Source organism: Muscardinus avellanarius (genome assembly GCF_963383645.1).
Source record: "Muscardinus avellanarius genome assembly, chromosome: 12".
Classification (NCBI taxonomy): Eukaryota; Metazoa; Chordata; class Mammalia; order Rodentia; family Gliridae; genus Muscardinus; species Muscardinus avellanarius.
Window position 1 is genome coordinate 41,239,044 of NC_137798.1, and position 17,992 is coordinate 41,257,035.

Consider the following 17,992-nt stretch of genomic DNA (forward strand, 5'->3'; position numbering starts at 1 on the left):
CAGCAAAAGAAACAGATCACTAAAAGTAAATAAAAATGACTAAACATAAAGAAGGCAAATCTGGCATTTCCCTTTTCCAAATTATACATGCATCTCCATTTTTGTTTAAATAAAATTTAAAAAATTCCATTGGCAGAAATACCCTTTAAAGCTGCTGGATTTAGGTATCAACTTCTTCTTCTATTATTTTATTTATTTAAAAAAATTTTTTTTAAACTGGGAGCTGGGTGTGGTGACACAGGCTTGCAATCTTAGCATTTGGGAGGCTGAGACCAGAGGATCGGGGTTCACAGACAGCCTCAGCTACGTAGTGAGGCCCTCCGCAACTCAGTGAGACCCTGTTTCAAAATAAAGAATAAAAAATTGGGCAGGGGGTGTAGCTCTGTGGCTCTGGGTTCCATCCCCAGACCCGAAAAAAAAAAAAAAAAAAAAAAGTTACTGGGGATGAAATCCAGAGGCCTTCAACATCCAGGCTATACCTCTGGACCTATTTTTTTTTTTTTTTTTTTTTAAATCTGGAAACAAGGTCTCATTAAATTGCTGAGAGCCTCACTAAGCTGCTGAGGCTGGCTTTGAACCTACAATCCTCCAATCTCAGCTTTCCAAGTACTGGGATTATAGGCATACACCACCACCCCTGGCTCATAGGCCTATTATTATAATAAGTATAAACTAAAAGCAAAACCTGAAAGCTAAAGCAGTGAGATATTTTCTCCTAAAGTTGGAACATTAGGTTTTAAGTTATAATGGCAAATAAGTTACATTGCTTCTAATATGTTCTAAAACAATCTCTAACTTGATTGCAATCTCTTTTAATATTTGATGGCATAAGTAAAACTTAAATATATTCTTCAAAAGAATACTTTTAATTAAATTTTAAGTGGGCTAAATATTATAATAAAAATTATCTTACTAAAGCCATCCTGAGTTTTCCGGAATAAAATGATATTTGGTGGTACTGGGGATGGAATCCAGGGCATTCTACCTCCAAGATATAACCCCCCCCCCTCAGCCCTATTTTTTACTTTTTAAATTTTTTATGTGGAACATATTTAAAATGGCATACATTCAGACTGTGCTTGGTGCTCTCCCCCCTCTGCTTCCCTTTTCTCCCCTCCCAACAATGAGTGTCCAGGTTAACCATGCTATATTCATAATTTTACACATATTTGGATGTAGCTCCTCCATTAATCAACCTCAGCCTTCTTCCTCTCCTATCCTTCCATTCTAGCTTTGCTGAGGTTTCTCCTCCATTATCTGGAGTCCCTCTGGTATTCCTAATACTCCCTAGTTTGGGCATATTAGAGAAAACATGTCCCTTCTCTTTCTGTGCCTGGCTGACCTCACTTAACATAATGTTCTCCAGGTTTTCCTATCTTGCAAATGACATGATTTTCTTCTTCTTTTTATACTCTTTATTTTTCAAAACAGGGTCTCAATGAGTTGCGAAGGGCCTCAATAAGTAGCTGAGGCTGTCCACTATCTGCAATCCTCTGGTCTCTGCCTCCTGAATGCTTGGGATTACAAGCATGCGCAACCACTGTCTTTGCCTTTTCTAAGTAGAAAATATCTGATAAATTATCTTAGATTCTGGAAGACAGCCAGTAAAATAAGTATTTGCATTTTTTTTTTTTTCTTGTGGTACTAGGTATTGAGCCAGGGGCATTCTACCTCTGAGCTACACTCCTAGCCCTATTTTATGTTTAGGTTGAAATAGGATCTTATTAGGTTGATGAGTGTCTCACTACATGCTGAGGCTATCTGCAAGCCTGCAATCCTCCAGTCTCAGCCTTACTGGTATTACAAGTGTCGGCCACTAGGCCTGGCTTTGCATATCTTATTATATAAGACATATATCTTATAAATATCTTATAAAATCATCTTTACCAACTTTATCATTGATCATATTAAGGTTCTCATGAATTTGAAGGACACCAAGTATTTACATCAGTTTAGACCACTAGCATAAACCAAGCTGCTGAAAATATATAAAAAATTTCACAGGAGCCGGGTGTGGTGGCGCACACTTGTAATCCTCGCGCTTGGGAGGCAGAGACAGGAGGATCACACAGGTTTAAAGCCAGCCGCGCTGGCTTACGAGACCCTGTTTCCAATAAAAAGTATAAAATAGGTTTGGGAATGTAGCCCGGAGGTAGAAGGGCTTCCAGGAACCCCAGTTTTTCACAGTAAATCTATGTTTATTTCAAATGTCTTATTTTCTTTCAAAAGAATCCAGTTTGAAAGTATATAAAAATTTCACAGGAAATCAACAGTTATTTCAAATGTCTTATTTTGTTCCAAAAGAATCCAGTTTAAAATACAGATATTTTGTGTATAATCTTTTTACTTTTATTTGGTATACTGTGATTATACATTATTCTGGGTTATAAAGTGACAGCAACATATATGTGCACAATTCTTGGATTCTTTTCCAAGAGTTCCCATATATTTCCTTTCCTCTCCCCATCACTAGCCCCAATTATTAACATCTTAAATTAGAATGGTACATTTGCTACAGTTAATGAGCTAATACTGATAAAAAATACTTTTTATATTGGGGACTGAACCCAGGGACACTCTACCTCCAACATACACTCAATCCCTATTTTATTTTTATTCTGAAACAGGGACTCATTAGGTCTTAATACTTGCTGAGGCTACTCTCAAACCTGTCATCCTCCTGTCTCAGCCTCTCAAGGACTGAGGTTACAAATGTGTACCACCATGCCCAGCTCAGAATTCTAAGTATTATACTTTCTATATAGAATAGCCCCTGGAAGAACTCATGTATTGACAATGCAAACTGCTCAGAAAAATTAACAGTCATTAGTGTTGTAGTCTCATCAGCAGATAAATCCACTGATATATTAATGGATATATTGTGTGGTAAAAATAGGCAGGGAGTATATGGCTGACGGAGGTAGATCACTCAGGGTGTGGCCTTTGGGGAGCATATCTAAGTCCTTCTTCTTTCCCAGTACTCTTTCTGCTTCTCACTGGCCTGTCCTGAGCTCTGGAAACATGACCTGGCCCAACATGGACTGAAACCTCTGGAACTGTGAGGAAACAAAGCTTCCTTCCTCTTAGTTGTGGTCATCAGGTATTTTGGGTCACAGCAGTGAAAATGCTGACTAAAACATTTTAAAAGGCCCATTTACATTAGGTATCACTCTGTGTTGTACATTCCATGGGTTTTGACAAATGTATAATGACACATTTCATCCTAATAGTATAAGAATAGTTTTATAAGAATAGTTTACTCTGTACTCCACCTATTCTTTTTACAAATATAAAGTTGATCTTTATGAAATATGTTGATCTTTATGAAATATGTTCATATATGAAGTTGTCAATAACAATTTCCATATTATGTATGAAGAGTGGGAAGAGGTGGTCAGGATCTGGAAGGAAACACTAAGTGCTGTGTGCATATATCACTCTAAACCTCCTGATATATAATTACAATCCACCATTAAATAAACACACATACACACATTTTAATATGCAAACTTTTACTTAGTTCTCCAAAATCTTGAAGTTGGTCATGGTCTTAACCTTGGTCCCATTAATGATTAATAGCAGTTTGCTTCAAGGTCATCCCACTGTCCCAATCTGCTAACTGTTCATTGCTCCATTTTTAATAAATAGCTTTGTTTCTTTAATTTGGTTAGAAAGGTGGGGTCAGAGGCCGGGCGTGGAGGCACACGCTTGTAATCCCTGCACTTGGGAGGCAGAGACAGGAGGATCGCGCAGGTTCGAAGCCAGCCTCACTAGCTTAAGAGACCCTGTTTCCAAATAAAAATATAAAAATAGGTCTGGGAGTGTAGCCCGGAGGTAGAAGGGCTTCCAGAAACCCCAGTACCACCAAACAAAAAAAAAAAAAAAAAAAAAAAAAAAAGGAAAAAAAAAAAGAAGAAAGGTGGGGTCAGGAAATAGAGTAAGAAATTTTACCTTTTGCAGACCCAGCAGTTTAACAAAATGGTATTAAGAGTAACTACTCCAGAGTATCATTTACTAAATAAGTCATCAAATGACTTTAAAAAAAAAAAAAAAACCTCTTCCTTCTTAATTTTGTACTAAGAAAAGTTTCAAAATAAAAGAACATAGGGATGAAGTATACAGCCCGGAAGTAGATGCTCCTGGTTTCGATCCTTAGTAACACACACAAAAAAAATTTCAAGTAATCCCAGTACTTGGGAGGCTAAGACAGCAGGACCACAGTTCACAGCCAGGAACTTGGTGAGGCCTTGTTTAAAATAAAATAAAAATAAATAAATAAATAAAATAAAATAAATAGGCTGGGGGTGTATAGCCGAGTGGTAGAATGCTGCTGGGTTCAATCCCCAGTATTACACACACACACACACACACAAATTTAAACAGAGAAAAGGTAAAAGGTTGTAACAGCAGGGTGTGGTGGGGCATGCTTGTAATCCCAGCATTTGGAAAGTTGAGACAGGAGAACTGTGACTTAAGGCCAGCCTCAGATACTTAGTAAGGCCCTTTGCAAGTCAGTGAGATCCTGTTTCAAAATAAAGAATAAAAAATAGAGCTGGGGGTGTAGCTGGGAGGTAGAATACCCCTAGGTTCCATCCTAGTATCATTAAAAAAAAGGTTATAACAATGTACCTATATAATCTTCCACCTAAATTCAAAATCTATTAAAAGTTCATCAAATTTGCTTTTTTGTGTGTGCACATGTAAATTTTGCTGAAGTATTTGAAAGCAAATTTGCAAATATCAGACTCATTATCCCCTAACTACTTTAGGATTCGTCGACGGGTAAGGTCTTCCTCTTATATAATCAACACCACTATTGCATCTTTAAAAAATTAACAAAAATTCCATAATGACAATAGCTAATCCATATTCAAAATTACCAAATTGGCTGCATAATTTTTTAACTTTTTAAAAATCAGATTTCCATCAGAGTTCAAATATTACATTCAGTTCTTGTATCTTTAAAGCATACCTCACCTCCAACTTTTGTTTTTTCTTTTTGCAGTACTGAGGATTGAACCAAGGGGCATTCTATCTCCAAGTTACACCCTCAGCCCTATTTTTTATTCCTTATTTTGAAATAGGGTCTCACTAAGTTGCAGAAGGCCTCACCTAAGTAGCTGAGGCTAGCCACAAACCTGCAATCCTCCTGTCTTAGCCTCGCAAATGCTGGAATTCTAAGTGTGAGGCACCATGCCTGGCTTCACCTTGAACTTTTAAAATATGTATATATTTTTTTGAAGGATCTAGGCCAGCTGTCTCATAAAAGGTACTACATTCTAGTTTTATTTCCATATCACGTCATTTAACTTGTTCTATTTCTTATATGTAATGTAAACTAGAAGTTAGGTATATCTGCTTTATGAAGAGGAGCTCAGATCCTCAATGTAAAGTTATATCTGTACTTTGCAAATGTAAGTATGTGGAATGATCTTGGCTATAAGTGAATATCCTATTCTCAAGCCATCTTTTACCTAATTAATGGTTTTAGCACCCACTGGTGATCCCTGCTTACATCTATAAAGATTTCACACCGATTTTTTCTAGTTACGTTACTCCTATATATATATTGGCTTAATTTTTTGGGTGAAGAAGAGTTTTAACTCCAATGCCCAGTACACAATATTTTAGTATAATAATAGACAAGTGAATTTTTGATACTATGCTCCAAGTGGCTTTTATACTTATTTATGCATGCTCATCTCCCTTCATGTTGAAAAAGAAAAGGAGGAAGGAGGAGGAGGGAGGAGGAGGAAGAGGAACAATAACAGCTGAATTCACGCCTATAGTCTCAGCTACTCAGAAAGCCAAGGCAGGAAGATCCTTGAACTCAAGAAAGGGCACTTTAGTGAGGCCCCATTTCAAAAACAGATAACAATAAAATATTAAAATTCAATCAGAAATATTTTCAAATCATACTACCATAAAGCAAAATATCTCATAAATAACAAGCATGTGGGAGAAATAGTAATCTTTATTGTGAATGAAAGCATAAATTCATATGGTATCTTTTGGGGGCATATTAATTTAAAATCATACAGGTTTACCTACAGATATTCTTGCTTATATGTACAAAGTTAATAGTATACATAAGTATAAGTATATTCTGTGCCGTTTTAATAGCACAAAATTATTTAAAAAAATGTCCTTTTTTGTTTTTTTGCAGGTCTGGGGATGAAACCCAGGGGCATTCGATCTCCAAGCTACTCCCTGTTTTAATTCATTATTTTGAAACAGGGTCTCACTAAGTTGCAGAAGGCCTCACTAAGTAGCTGAGACTGTCCGAGAACCGCTATCCTCCAGTCTCAGCCTCCCAAATGCTGGGATTACAAGCGTGCGCCACCACGCCCAGCTTGTCCATCTTCAAAGCATAGGTTAAATTATGGTAATCTTATGTAATAAAATAAGATCCATTAAGTACTTAAAAATATATCATTGTATAGCCAGGCATGGTGGCACATGCCTGCAATTCCAGTACTTTGGAGGCTAGAAAGGAGGATCACAGGTTTGAAGACAGCCTCAGCCACACAATGAGACTCTTACATGTTTGAATGAAAACATGGTTGCCGGGCCTGGTGGCGCACACTTGTAATCCCCATGCTTGGGAGGCAGAAACAGGAGGATCGTGCAGGTTCGAAACCAGCCGCCCTGGCTTAAGAGACCATATATATGTCTGGGAGTGTAACCCAGAGGTAGAAGGGTTTTCAGGAGCCCCAGTGCCACAGAAAGAAAAAAGAAAGAAAAAGAAAAAAAGAAAACATGGTAAGACCTTGTTTCAAAATAAAAAATAAAATGAGCTCAGGTAGCTCAGAGGTTCACTCCCCAGTATCATACACACAAAAAGATATATTATAGATTAACTTTAGTTCCTACCACTGTGCAATCCTCGTGTCAGCCTCCAAAGTGCTAGACTTAAAAACTTGTGTCACCATGCCCATATTACAACAGTGATTTTAAATTTCTTTAAAATTAATGTTTATTGCTGAACACCATCACAGACTGTAAACCTTGAAATAATTTCAATCAATTCTATTTCAGGCACCAAATGTTACCATTCTCGCAACTCAGATGAAGTATGAGAAGCCTAGAAATTTTGAGAAGATACCCAAGGTAATATAGCTATTTAGTGATAAAAGTGTAAGATAAGAGATTCTGATAAGACACTTGATTTTCATTGCAGTAATCTTTTGACTATAATTTTCATTGTTATAGACCTCTAAGAGGAAATGGCATAACTGGATCTACAGTATGCTCAGTGAGCCTATGCCTAAAAATTCTTCATGTTAATAGTACTACTTAACTACTGTTTCCTGGATAATAGAAAATTTCCCCTTATTTGTTAAAAATAGCAGGGAACCTAGCTATAGATTCCACTTTGGCCTCAGATATCTGCCAGTAAAGAGCATGAATTTGATGGATATTGTGAAGTCAATATAACTATGTAACTGTAATACTAGAAATTAACTACCCTAAATTTCCATGTCTGTGAGTACATTCACTTTTCACTTAACAGTAAGTATAACAGTTTTCATTCTTTTCATGCTCAGCAGAGATGCAATTTTATTTTTAATATGCTTTCATTGGTGCATTTTAACCACACATCATAATGAGGTACAATGTGATAGAAACATAAATGCACAAAGTACCCAATGTGTTTCCCTCCTGATCCTACTCTGCTCTCTCCCCTTCCCTGCTCATAATATTGAAATTGGGTATTGGTAGCTTCACAAACGTACACAGGATTGTTCAAACTCTTTCCTTTATCAAGTCTCCCCCTTCCAATCTGCATCTTCCTTCCCAAGTTCTCTTCCGCTATTCTACCAGTATCCTTCTTCATTTATCTGAAGTCTTTTTTGCTTCCCAATTTTTCTATTACTTCCATATAGGAGAGAAAACATACAACCCTTCATATTGAGACTGGCTAACTGCACTTGCATATTTTTTAGTTCCATCCATTTTCTTTTGTTCTTCTTTATGGCTGAGTATAATTTCATTGTGGAAAAGTACCGCAGTTCCATAACCCAGTCATCTGTTGGTGGACACTTAGCCTGGTCCCACAGTTTGGCTACTGTGAATTGTGCTGCCTCAGCACAATTCAGAAAAGTACTAAGCAGTAGTATACCTGGGTTGTATGGTGGTTCCATTTCTGGTCTTCTGGGGAAGCCTCATGCTGATCTCCATAATGGCTACACTAATTTGCAATCTCACCAATAGTGTAATAAGGTTCTCATTTCCCCACATCCTCGTCAGCATTTATTTTTGTTTGGGGTGTGTGTGGGGGGGTGTATTTTTGTTTGGGGTGTGTGTGTGTGTGTGTGTGTGTGTGTGTGTGTGTGTGTGTGTGTTTTACTGGGGATGGAACGCCTAGGGACATTCTACCTCTGAGCTATATTCCCAGCCCTATTTTTTATTCTTCTTATTATTATTTGTTTTTGGTGGTACTGGGGTTCCTGGAAACCCTTCTACCTCCGGGCTACACTCCCAGACCTATTTTATATTTTGAAACAGGGTCTCTTAAGCCAGTGTGGCTAGCTTCAAACCTGCGCGATCCTCCTGTCTCCACCTCCCAAGTGCAGGGATTACAAGCGTGCGCCACCACGCCCGGTTTTATTCTTATTTTGTAACAGGGTCTCACTAAGTTGTGGAGTCTCACCAAGTAAGTAGCTGAGGCTGGCTTTTGAACCTGTGATCCTCCTGTCTCAGCCTCCCAAGTACTGGGATTACGAGCATGTACCACTACACCCGGCTTGTTGGTATATTTGATGACTGCCATTCTAACTAGGGTTAGATGGAATCTCAGTCTAGTTTTGATTTGCAATCTTCCCAATTGTTAATGATGTTGAACATTTTTTCATAGGTTTATTGGCCTTTTGTAGTTCTTGAACTGAACAGAATTTCTCAAAGAAAGCATAGCACTTAAGTAAACTGAAACAGTGCTACTGCTTCAGTTCTGTAAAATAGCATTTTAAAGTCAGAGATATCTCAGTAAAATAAACCACACACACACACACACACACACACACACACACACACAAAGATAAATCGTAATAACATAAGAGGATAATACAGCAATGTTACTGGATTCTGAGTACTACTAGGATAAAAGGAAGTTTTGCTCTAGAAGTTTTTCATTTCACAATTAAACTCAACTGACAAGAAGATGCTTTTGCTCTACATCACACTTCTCTGAGTAACTCTCGTGACTTGGAGGAGTACTTACCCACTGTCTTTTGCCGCACTATGCTCCTTGCCTTCTCGGTTCCTGGTGAGCCAGTAGTTGTTGCGCTTCTCTGCCTCATTGGGGCTTGGCCAGGTTGATCACGGCTCCATCCTCTAGAAAATGACTTGTCCACTGAGACTTTCTGAAATTCATGTCCAACTCCTAGAAATGCAAATTTTCAATCTCAAAATCCCATTATCTGGTTAATAATATCCTTAAATTATGTGTATTATGCTGACTCCACTTCTTAAGCTTATTTACAATAAATGATAAACAAGATAAGCGCTAGATAAGTGCTATATACTCTAAGCTTTTTGAACATTTTATATAAAATTCACATTCCAAAACTTATGCAGAATTTAGAAATTATACCATCAACAATGAAAAATTATAAATTCTGAGACACCTACTCGCTTTGTAATAGAAATGAAACATTTAGATAAGCACAAAGAGCCAGGAAGTGAGCGAACCAAAAGGCATCCTGTGATGAAGGCTACCTAACCTCTACCTGCCAGCAGTAGCTATTAGAAAAGTAGTTCAGGCTCATCCTTAATACTCTGAAAAAAAAGTTAAATATGAAATGTACTGTATGTGCAATATCTAACTAGCAACTTTTTTTTTTGTGTGTGTGTGGTGCTGGGGTTAGAACCCAGGTGCATTCTATCTCCCAGCTATACCTCCAAACCTTTTTATTTGGAAACAGGGTCTTGCTAAGTCTCTGAGCACCTCACTAAATTGATGAGGCTAGCTTCAAATCTGTAATCCTTCTGTCTCAGCCTCCCAAGTACTGAGATTATAGATGTGCACCACTGGACCTAGCTCTAATTATTTAAAAAAATAAAAGATTAGACAAGCTGCATTTAAGAGGCTGAGATAGGAATACTGCAGGTTTGAGGTCAGCCTTGCAACTTAAGGATACTGTCAGCAACAGAACAAGATGGTTTCAAAGTAAAAAATAAAGGACTGGGGTGTAGCTCAAAGATAAAATTCTCCTAGGTTCAATCCCCAGTGTAAAAATAAGATTGAATCAAATAAAATACTAATAAACCAAGGATTACAAAAACATGTACTGATGGTATAACCATTATGTTACTGCCTCCACCCCCTTTTAACATCAAATATATATTCCACACTTAGAGAATGTCTTCTTTAATTAGATTTACAAAAGTACTCTCAAGAATTTTCCTCCAAGCCAGGCATGGTAGTACACACCTGTAATCTCAGTATTTGGAAGGCTGAGACAGGAAGATGGTGTGTGTTCAAGGCCACCCTCAGGAACTTAGCGAGGCCTTCAACAACTCAGAAAAACCTTGTTTCAAAATAAGAAATAAAAGCTGGGCATGGTGGCGCACACTTGTAATCCCAGAATTCGGGAGGCTGAGACCGGAGGATCGTAGTTCGCAGACAGCCTCAGCTACTTACTAAAGCCCTTCACAACTCAGTGAGACCCTGTTTCAAAAAATAAAAAGACTAAAAAATAGGGCTGGGGGTTCAGAGGTCCAATGCCCCTGGGTTCTATCCTTAGTACTGCAGAAAGAAAGAAAGAAAGAAAGAAAGAAAGAAAGAAAGAAAGAAAGAAAGAAAGAAAGAAAGAAAGAAAGAAAGAAAGAAAGAAAGAAAGGAAGGGCTGGGGTGTAGCTCAAAGATAGAATGCCTCTGGGTTCAATCACTAATCTCAGGCACAAATATTTTTCCCCAAATAGTTCTTTATTATATACTTTTAAAATTGAATAAAATAAAATTATACTTTCGGTTCAAACTAAAAATTGCTAAAAATGTATGTTAAAAAAAAAAAATGGCAGCCGGGCATGGTGGCGCACGCTTGTAATCCCTGCGCTTGGGAGGCAGAGACAGGAGGATCGCGCAGGTTCGAAGCCAGCCACACGCGCTGGCTTAGGAGACCCTGTTTCCAAATAAAAATGTAAAAATAGGTATGGGAGTGTAGCCCGTAGGTAGAAGGGCTTCCAGGAACCCCAGTACCACCACTTAAAAAAAAAAAAAAAAAAGGCAGAGCCGGGCATGGTGGAGCACGCTTATAATCCCCAAACTTATGAGGCAGAGACAGGAGGACTTCACAGGTCTGAAGCCAGCCAGGCTGGCTTAAGAGACCCTGTTTCCAGATAAAAAGTAGAAAAAGTAGAAAAATGGGTCTGGGAGTGTAGCCCGGAGGTAGAACGGTTTCCAGGAACCCCAGTACCACCAAAAAAAAAAAAAAAAAAAAAAAAAAAAAAAAAGGCAGGGCCGGGTGTGGTGGCACACACTTGTAATACCAGAATTTGGGAGGCTGAGACAGGAGGGTCACAGGTTCACAGACAGCCTCAGCTACTTAAGTGAGGCCCTTTGCTATTCAGTGTGACCTTATTTCAAAATAAAGAATAAAATATAGGGCTGGAGGTATGGCTCAAAGGTAAAATGCCCCTGGGTTACATCCCCAGTACCACAAAAGGAAAAAAATGGCAGTTTGTAATTTTCCATTTTGGTTACTTATTTATAATAAAACATTTCAGATTCTGAACTATTTGTTTTTAGTTAAATATTAATGTGGAACTTTTTATTATTAAAATCACTGCTGATGTTAAGGTTAAAAAATTATAGAGTTATCTGCATTTTTTTTTAACAAGTCTTACCTTTCCCTTTGTGCTTTTTTTGCTTCTGTTCACTCAGCTTATCCAGGGGCAAGTCACTGAGATCCAGGCTATATAAATTCCTAGCTAAAACTTTAGTTAGTGTCTCCATAGTCAGTGACCACTCAGTGGCCAACTCTTCCCAAAAGGTCAACGATGACAGTACTGACAGTAAGTCATCCCAAAGTTCTCGCGAGATGTATACATTTAGATTTGCTTTGATCCAGGCAACTATAAGAGTCTATAAAGACAAATGAAATCTGTTTAGTATATGATTTCAAAATCAGATAATCAACTCTTTAAAACTTACCTAAAACAAGAAGAATTTTAAATCACATAATATCTGTGACCCTTTCTTCATAGATTATACTCATGAATGTAATTCATGCAGTCACTGGAATCTACTATAAATATCCCTTCAACAACTATCAACTCCCAATACTTAATTCAAATGGAAAAATCTTCCTAGAGTCATAATTACCTTCATGCTGCTTTACACTAATGATAACAAAATAAATGCTATTTAAAGAGCTAAGTTTCCGTAAGTGCTGAAATTGTTATTAATCTAAAAAACCCCAAACTATATCCCAAATTAAAGATGAAAATCACTATATAACTTGAAAATTATTTTTATTAATGTAAAAAAGTACTAGAGATGTACATTATAAACTGTGTTTATAAAAATTGTATCTAAACTGAAGGTAAAAATTAAATTTTATTTTAAATACACCAGAGGAATTAAGGGCATTTGGTAGTAAATACTATCACAGAATAAAAAGAGTAGAAACTGCTGCTCGGCCAATCCCCACTAAGATTATACGCATTTTTACTAATCATATACTCTTGTATTAAAGAAACAAGTCACAAAATAAAAAGTTTAACTTTAGCCAGACACTGCCTATTATTATACTGACTTGGGAGGCCGAGGCAGGAGAATCACAATTTCAATGTCAGCCTGGGCAACTTAGAGGGGTTGTTTCAAAATTAAAAATAAAAAGGGCTGGATATAGAGCTGAGTGGTAGGTGGTTCCTGGGTTCAATGCCCAGTGTCATATAAAACAGCTTAATTCTATGTAACTTTTACTAAATAATTCATATAAATTTATTCATTAACTTAAAAGATAAAAAAATGAGCAATTTAGAGCACAGAATCATAGTAACTAGTGACCTCTTATTCTATCTTTAAATGTATAAACTATTAAAAAACTTTATTTCAGCCGGGCGTGGTGGCGCACGCTTGTAATCCCCACGCTTGGGAGGCGGAGACAGGAGTTCGAAGCCAGCCGCGCTGGATTAAGAGACCCTGTTTCCAAAAATAAAAAAGTATAAAATAGGTCTGGGAGTGTAGCCCGGAGGTAGAAGGGCTTCCAGGAACCCCAGTACCACCAAAAAAAAAAAGAAAAAAAAAAGTTATTTCACATAACAAGATAAAATTTATCTTCTTGTAACCTCCATCACTGGGTTAGTTATAACGACAGGAAATTTTTTTACAAAAGCATAATGAAGCTAAGCGAAAGAATTTTTTGGCTTTAAAGAATTACGTTTTTACCAACAGAATTTTAGGCAAATGACTAATTATCTGGAAAACAAAAAATTAAGTAGTTACTTTTATGGCCAAGAATTAGATATTAGATAGCTTTTATTTATTTTTTTCCTTCCGTACTGGGATTGAACCAGGGGCATTCTACTTCCAAGCTACACCCCTAACCCTACTTTTTATTCTTTATTTTGAAGCAGAGTCTCATTAAGTTGCAGAGGGCCTCACTAAATAGTTGAGGCTGGCCTCAAACCTGTAATCCTCCAGTCTCAGCCTCCCAAGTACTGGAATTACAAACATGTACCACTACACCTGGTTAGCTTTTACTTTTGACATTAAGAAGTATTTTATCTATGTGTTTGCAATTTTATGTATCATCCTAAGAAAATGATTTCTATTTTTCAAAGAATCTTAACTATATTTAAAGTCAGACCTCTAATACAATTCCTGTATAATCAATATTTCAAATTAAGAATCAAGAATTATATTATAGTCTACATAAATAGCAAAAGGATTAATCCTGATTATTTACTAGCTTTTCAATACTATGGAACTACTTGACTTTTCTTCTTAATAGCCAAAAATATTTAGAAACTAATAATGTAAGTAATCAGAACATTACTCTTAAAGACTGTCAACTTTTTGAAACCATACACAAATATGCCACACAAGAGATAAAATTAATATCACCCTTTGTTATAACACTTTTTTCCACATACTTTATATATCTTCTACTCTTCAATTAGATTATGAGTTTGTACTTATAGCAAATAGCCTATTTAGATGAGCAGCTTTAATTTAGCTCTACAAAAGATCCTTTAATATGAACTTATATCTGATTTAAATCTTTTTTCCCCAGGTAACAAGCTCAGGGTTCAATAAATCCTTTAAAAGAATACATATTTATCCATCTATTCATCTATTTATTTTATTTTTATTGCCTGGAAAAGTGGTCCTGCAAGTCGACCTGCCAAGGTCATATTTTTTTTCCCCTGGAACTGTAGAAAAGCTTGTGATGACATCTTCAGTACAGACTCCGTGACTCTGAGCAATACAAGCAGCATCTGTTCCCTTAAAGTAAAAAGATTAATTAATGTTTCCTTCTTGCATGTTTGCTTCTGGTTACTGGTTAAGTTTCAAATTAATATTTGTTATACAAGTAGTATTTGAATAAATCAAATACCAAGTATCTTTGAGAGACAACTTCAAAATTTTAAATTCATTAAATATTAAAACAAACACTCCATTTTATCTATCTACATCAGCCATTTTAAAGCCATTTTTCAGACACAATAACCTTGGGTGCAAACAAGGTGATTTTATGTTTTTAATAATGACCATCTAGTTGGGAGGCTGAGACAGGAGGATCGCCCAGGTTTGAAGCCAGCCTCAGCTACTTAGTGAGACCCTGTTTCCAAATAAAATTATAAAATGGGCCTGGGAGTGTAGCCCAGAGATAGAAAGCCCTGGGTTCCATCCCCAGGACCACAAAAACAAACAAACAAACAAACAAAGTGCGTCTGAGAGAAAGAGGAAAAGTAAAATCAGAATGTTGCCTCTGTCCATCCTTTTTACTTTGGTCATTTTAAAACCTTTTCCTTCCACATTGTGTATTTTAAGTCAAGCCAATTCTCAGTTCTCTTTACCTTCCCTTTCTTCTGGATGTTTACTATTCAAACCATAAAACACATCTTATATTTTGAAAACGGATTCAGCCACATATGAAAAATCTAACAAGGGAATTTCATTTGGGGATGCAGCCCCACTAGAGCCCCAGTACCCAGCTTAGCTGCCTTCTTTGTAGCCATTCTACAGGCTTATTCTAAGCATAGCATTCTATGAGACAGTCGTCAATGACAATGTGGCCGAGACAGCAATAAGACCCAGATTTAGACCCATGATTTTTAAGGGCAGAAAGAAAATAATCACTCAAATAAAGATACGGTAACCGGGCGTGGTGGCGCACACTTGTCATCTCAGAGCTTGGGAGGCTGAGACAGGAGGATCGCACAGGTTCAAAGCCACCCTCAGCTACTTAGTGAGGCTCTCAGCAACTTAGTGAGACCCTGTTTCCAAATAAAGTATAAAAATAGGTCTGTTAGTATGGCCTGGAGGTAGAAAAGGCCCTGGGTTCCATCGCCAGTACTGCCATAAATAAATAAATAAATAAATAAATAAATAAATAAATAAATAAATAAAGTTAGCAAACAAATACATGCTTTCATTCAAAGAATAAAAATCTAAACTGACACATTCATAACCTTAGGCTCCCTTCTAGCTTAAGCTATATGAAATGAAGTTATTTGAAATCAAATGCTTATGCAATTTATTGTCAAACCTTAACTCACTCATATATTAGATAATAGATAACTTCGTCACTTTTGTGTGTGTGTGTGTGTGTGTGGGTCTGAGGATGGAACCCAGGAGCATTCAACCTCTGAGCTACACCCCCTGCCCTATTTTTTGTTCTTTATTTTGAAACAGGGTCTCACTGAGTTGCAAAGGGCCTCACTAAGTAGCTGAGGCTGTCCATGAACCAAGATCCTCCTGTCTCAGCCTCCCAAATGCTGGGATTACAAGCGTGCACCACCACGCCTGGCTTACTTTGTCACTTTTAAAATACAATAAAGTCATTCTTTTCTTTTTCTTTTCTTTTTTTCGTGGTACTGGGGATGAAACCCAGGGGCATTCTATCTCTGAGCTCCACTCCCAGCCCTATATTTTATTCTTTATTTTGAAACAGAGTCTAAGTTGCAGAGGGCCTCACTAAGTAGCTAAGGCTGCTGGAGAACCTACAATCCTCTTGTCTCAGCCTCCCAAGCACTGAGATTACAAATGTGCACCACCACGCCCAGCAACAATAAAATAATTTTTTTAAAGTCTTATAAATTAAATGTAAATATGTAGGTAATCTAATATTAAAGTGCTATGACTTCAAGAAAACTTTAAAAATGAAGAAAGACTCTAAAAACTGTTTTCCTCAAAGCAAAAATCTCACTATAACCTGGCTTACCATTGATTCAAAGCATACAAAAAGGAAAACAAAGGGCTAACAAAGGAATGGTTCAATGTAGTATAATTTCTCAAGTCAGAAAGCGCCAAAAAAATCCCTTAATCTCTCTGAGCCCAAAAGTTGTCCCAAGTAAAATAGAGATACTATCTACACAATAAAGTGCTGCAAGGATTAAGAAAGGCATCTAAACTGCTTGGAAGATAACTAGCACAAAAAAGTGCTTCGAACATGTTAATTAACTACTTCTATATGTAATTCTACTAGTACTGTTAGTGAAGATTTTTTTCAAAATAAAGCCACTTTTCCCTATGTAGCAAAATTTAAATTAGGCAAATCCTTTGACTATGCATTGCATTTTTTTATTTGTTTGGAGTTTTACAGTACTGGGGATTGAACCCAGAGACATTCTACCTCTGAGCTGTACCTCAGCCCTATTTTTAATGCTTTATTTTGTAACAGGGTCTCACAAATTGCAGAGGGTATCACTAAGTAGCTGAGGCTGGCCACGAACCTGCAATCCTCCTGTATCAGCCTCCCAAGTACTGATATAGGCATACACCACCATATCCACCTAACCATTCCACTTTTTTTTGGAGGGGGTGCTGGGAATTGAATCCAGGGGCATTCTACCTCCAAGTTACACCCCAGCCTAATTTTTTTTTCTTTATTTTGAAACAGGGACTAAGTTGCGAGAGCCTCACTAAGTAGCTGAGACTGGCTGTGAACCCGGATCCTCCTATCTCAGCCTCTCAAGTAATAGGATTATAAGCTTACACCACCACACCAAGTTTAAGTGCTCCACTTTAAAAATGAGTTAGAAGACTCATTTTAAAATACCTCCTAGCCAGGTATAGTGGTGCACACTTGTAATCCCAGCATTGGGGAGACTGAGACAGAAGGATCACAGTTCGCCGACAACCTCAGCTACAAAGGCCCTTTGCAACTCAGTGAGACCCTGTTTCAAAAATAAAAAGACTAAAATAATAGGGCTGGAGGTGTAGCTTGGAGATACAATGTCCCTGTGTTCCATCCCCAGTATTGTAACCTTCTAGAGTTTTTAAATTCAGTAAACAGATATTTACACAAGTAACTTAGAGATTAAGATAATTTTAATAAGAATAATACAGAGGTGCAAATTTATAATGAAAGGAAGCGAGGGGAAAATATAAGTATTTAGAAAGAGGAAGGTGGATTTTAAAGAATAGTTTGGTAACAAAAGAGAAAGATGGTAGACATTTGTTCTAAAGCGAAGTTCAGAATGTGCTCATGAAAAACCTGATCAAAATTACATCTATTCATTCAATAATAGGAGCCCTTACAATATTGTAACAAGAACTGTTCACAGATGTTACTCCTCTAAAAATTACTATATTTGTGTACACAATAAAATATATAGGCAAAAAATATTTCTTTACCAAGTCTTTTTGTCCATTGATACTTGCACAACCATATACCGATAAATGTTAAGAATGCGTTTACACATATCTGTGTGCTCATCCAGAAGGTTTTTTATTTCATTTGCCGGTTCAAGGAGAAATATATTTGATGAGTTTATAATGAACACCTAAGACAAAAGAAATCATAATGAAATCTCAATG

The 17,992-nt window shown here is 37.0% G+C and overlaps 1 protein-coding gene across 3 annotated transcripts in view; it reads right to left on the bottom strand.

The window, feature by feature from the left end:
• The window catches only part of RALGAPA1 (Ral GTPase activating protein catalytic subunit alpha 1), a gene marked incomplete at both ends in the record, with an annotated part of 259,063 nt that overhangs the window by 165,474 nt on the left and 75,597 nt on the right, over positions 1 to 17,992 (bottom strand). For all 3 annotated transcript variants that reach the window (XM_080708297.1, XM_080708295.1, XM_080708296.1), the window contains 4 exons: positions 9,221 to 9,382; positions 11,848 to 12,085; positions 14,323 to 14,452; positions 17,810 to 17,958. In XM_080708297.1, the coding sequence (XP_080564423.1) occupies positions 9,221 to 9,382; positions 11,848 to 12,085; positions 14,323 to 14,452; positions 17,810 to 17,958 (679 nt within the window). The remainder of the gene's footprint in view (positions 1 to 9,220; positions 9,383 to 11,847; positions 12,086 to 14,322; positions 14,453 to 17,809; positions 17,959 to 17,992) is intronic.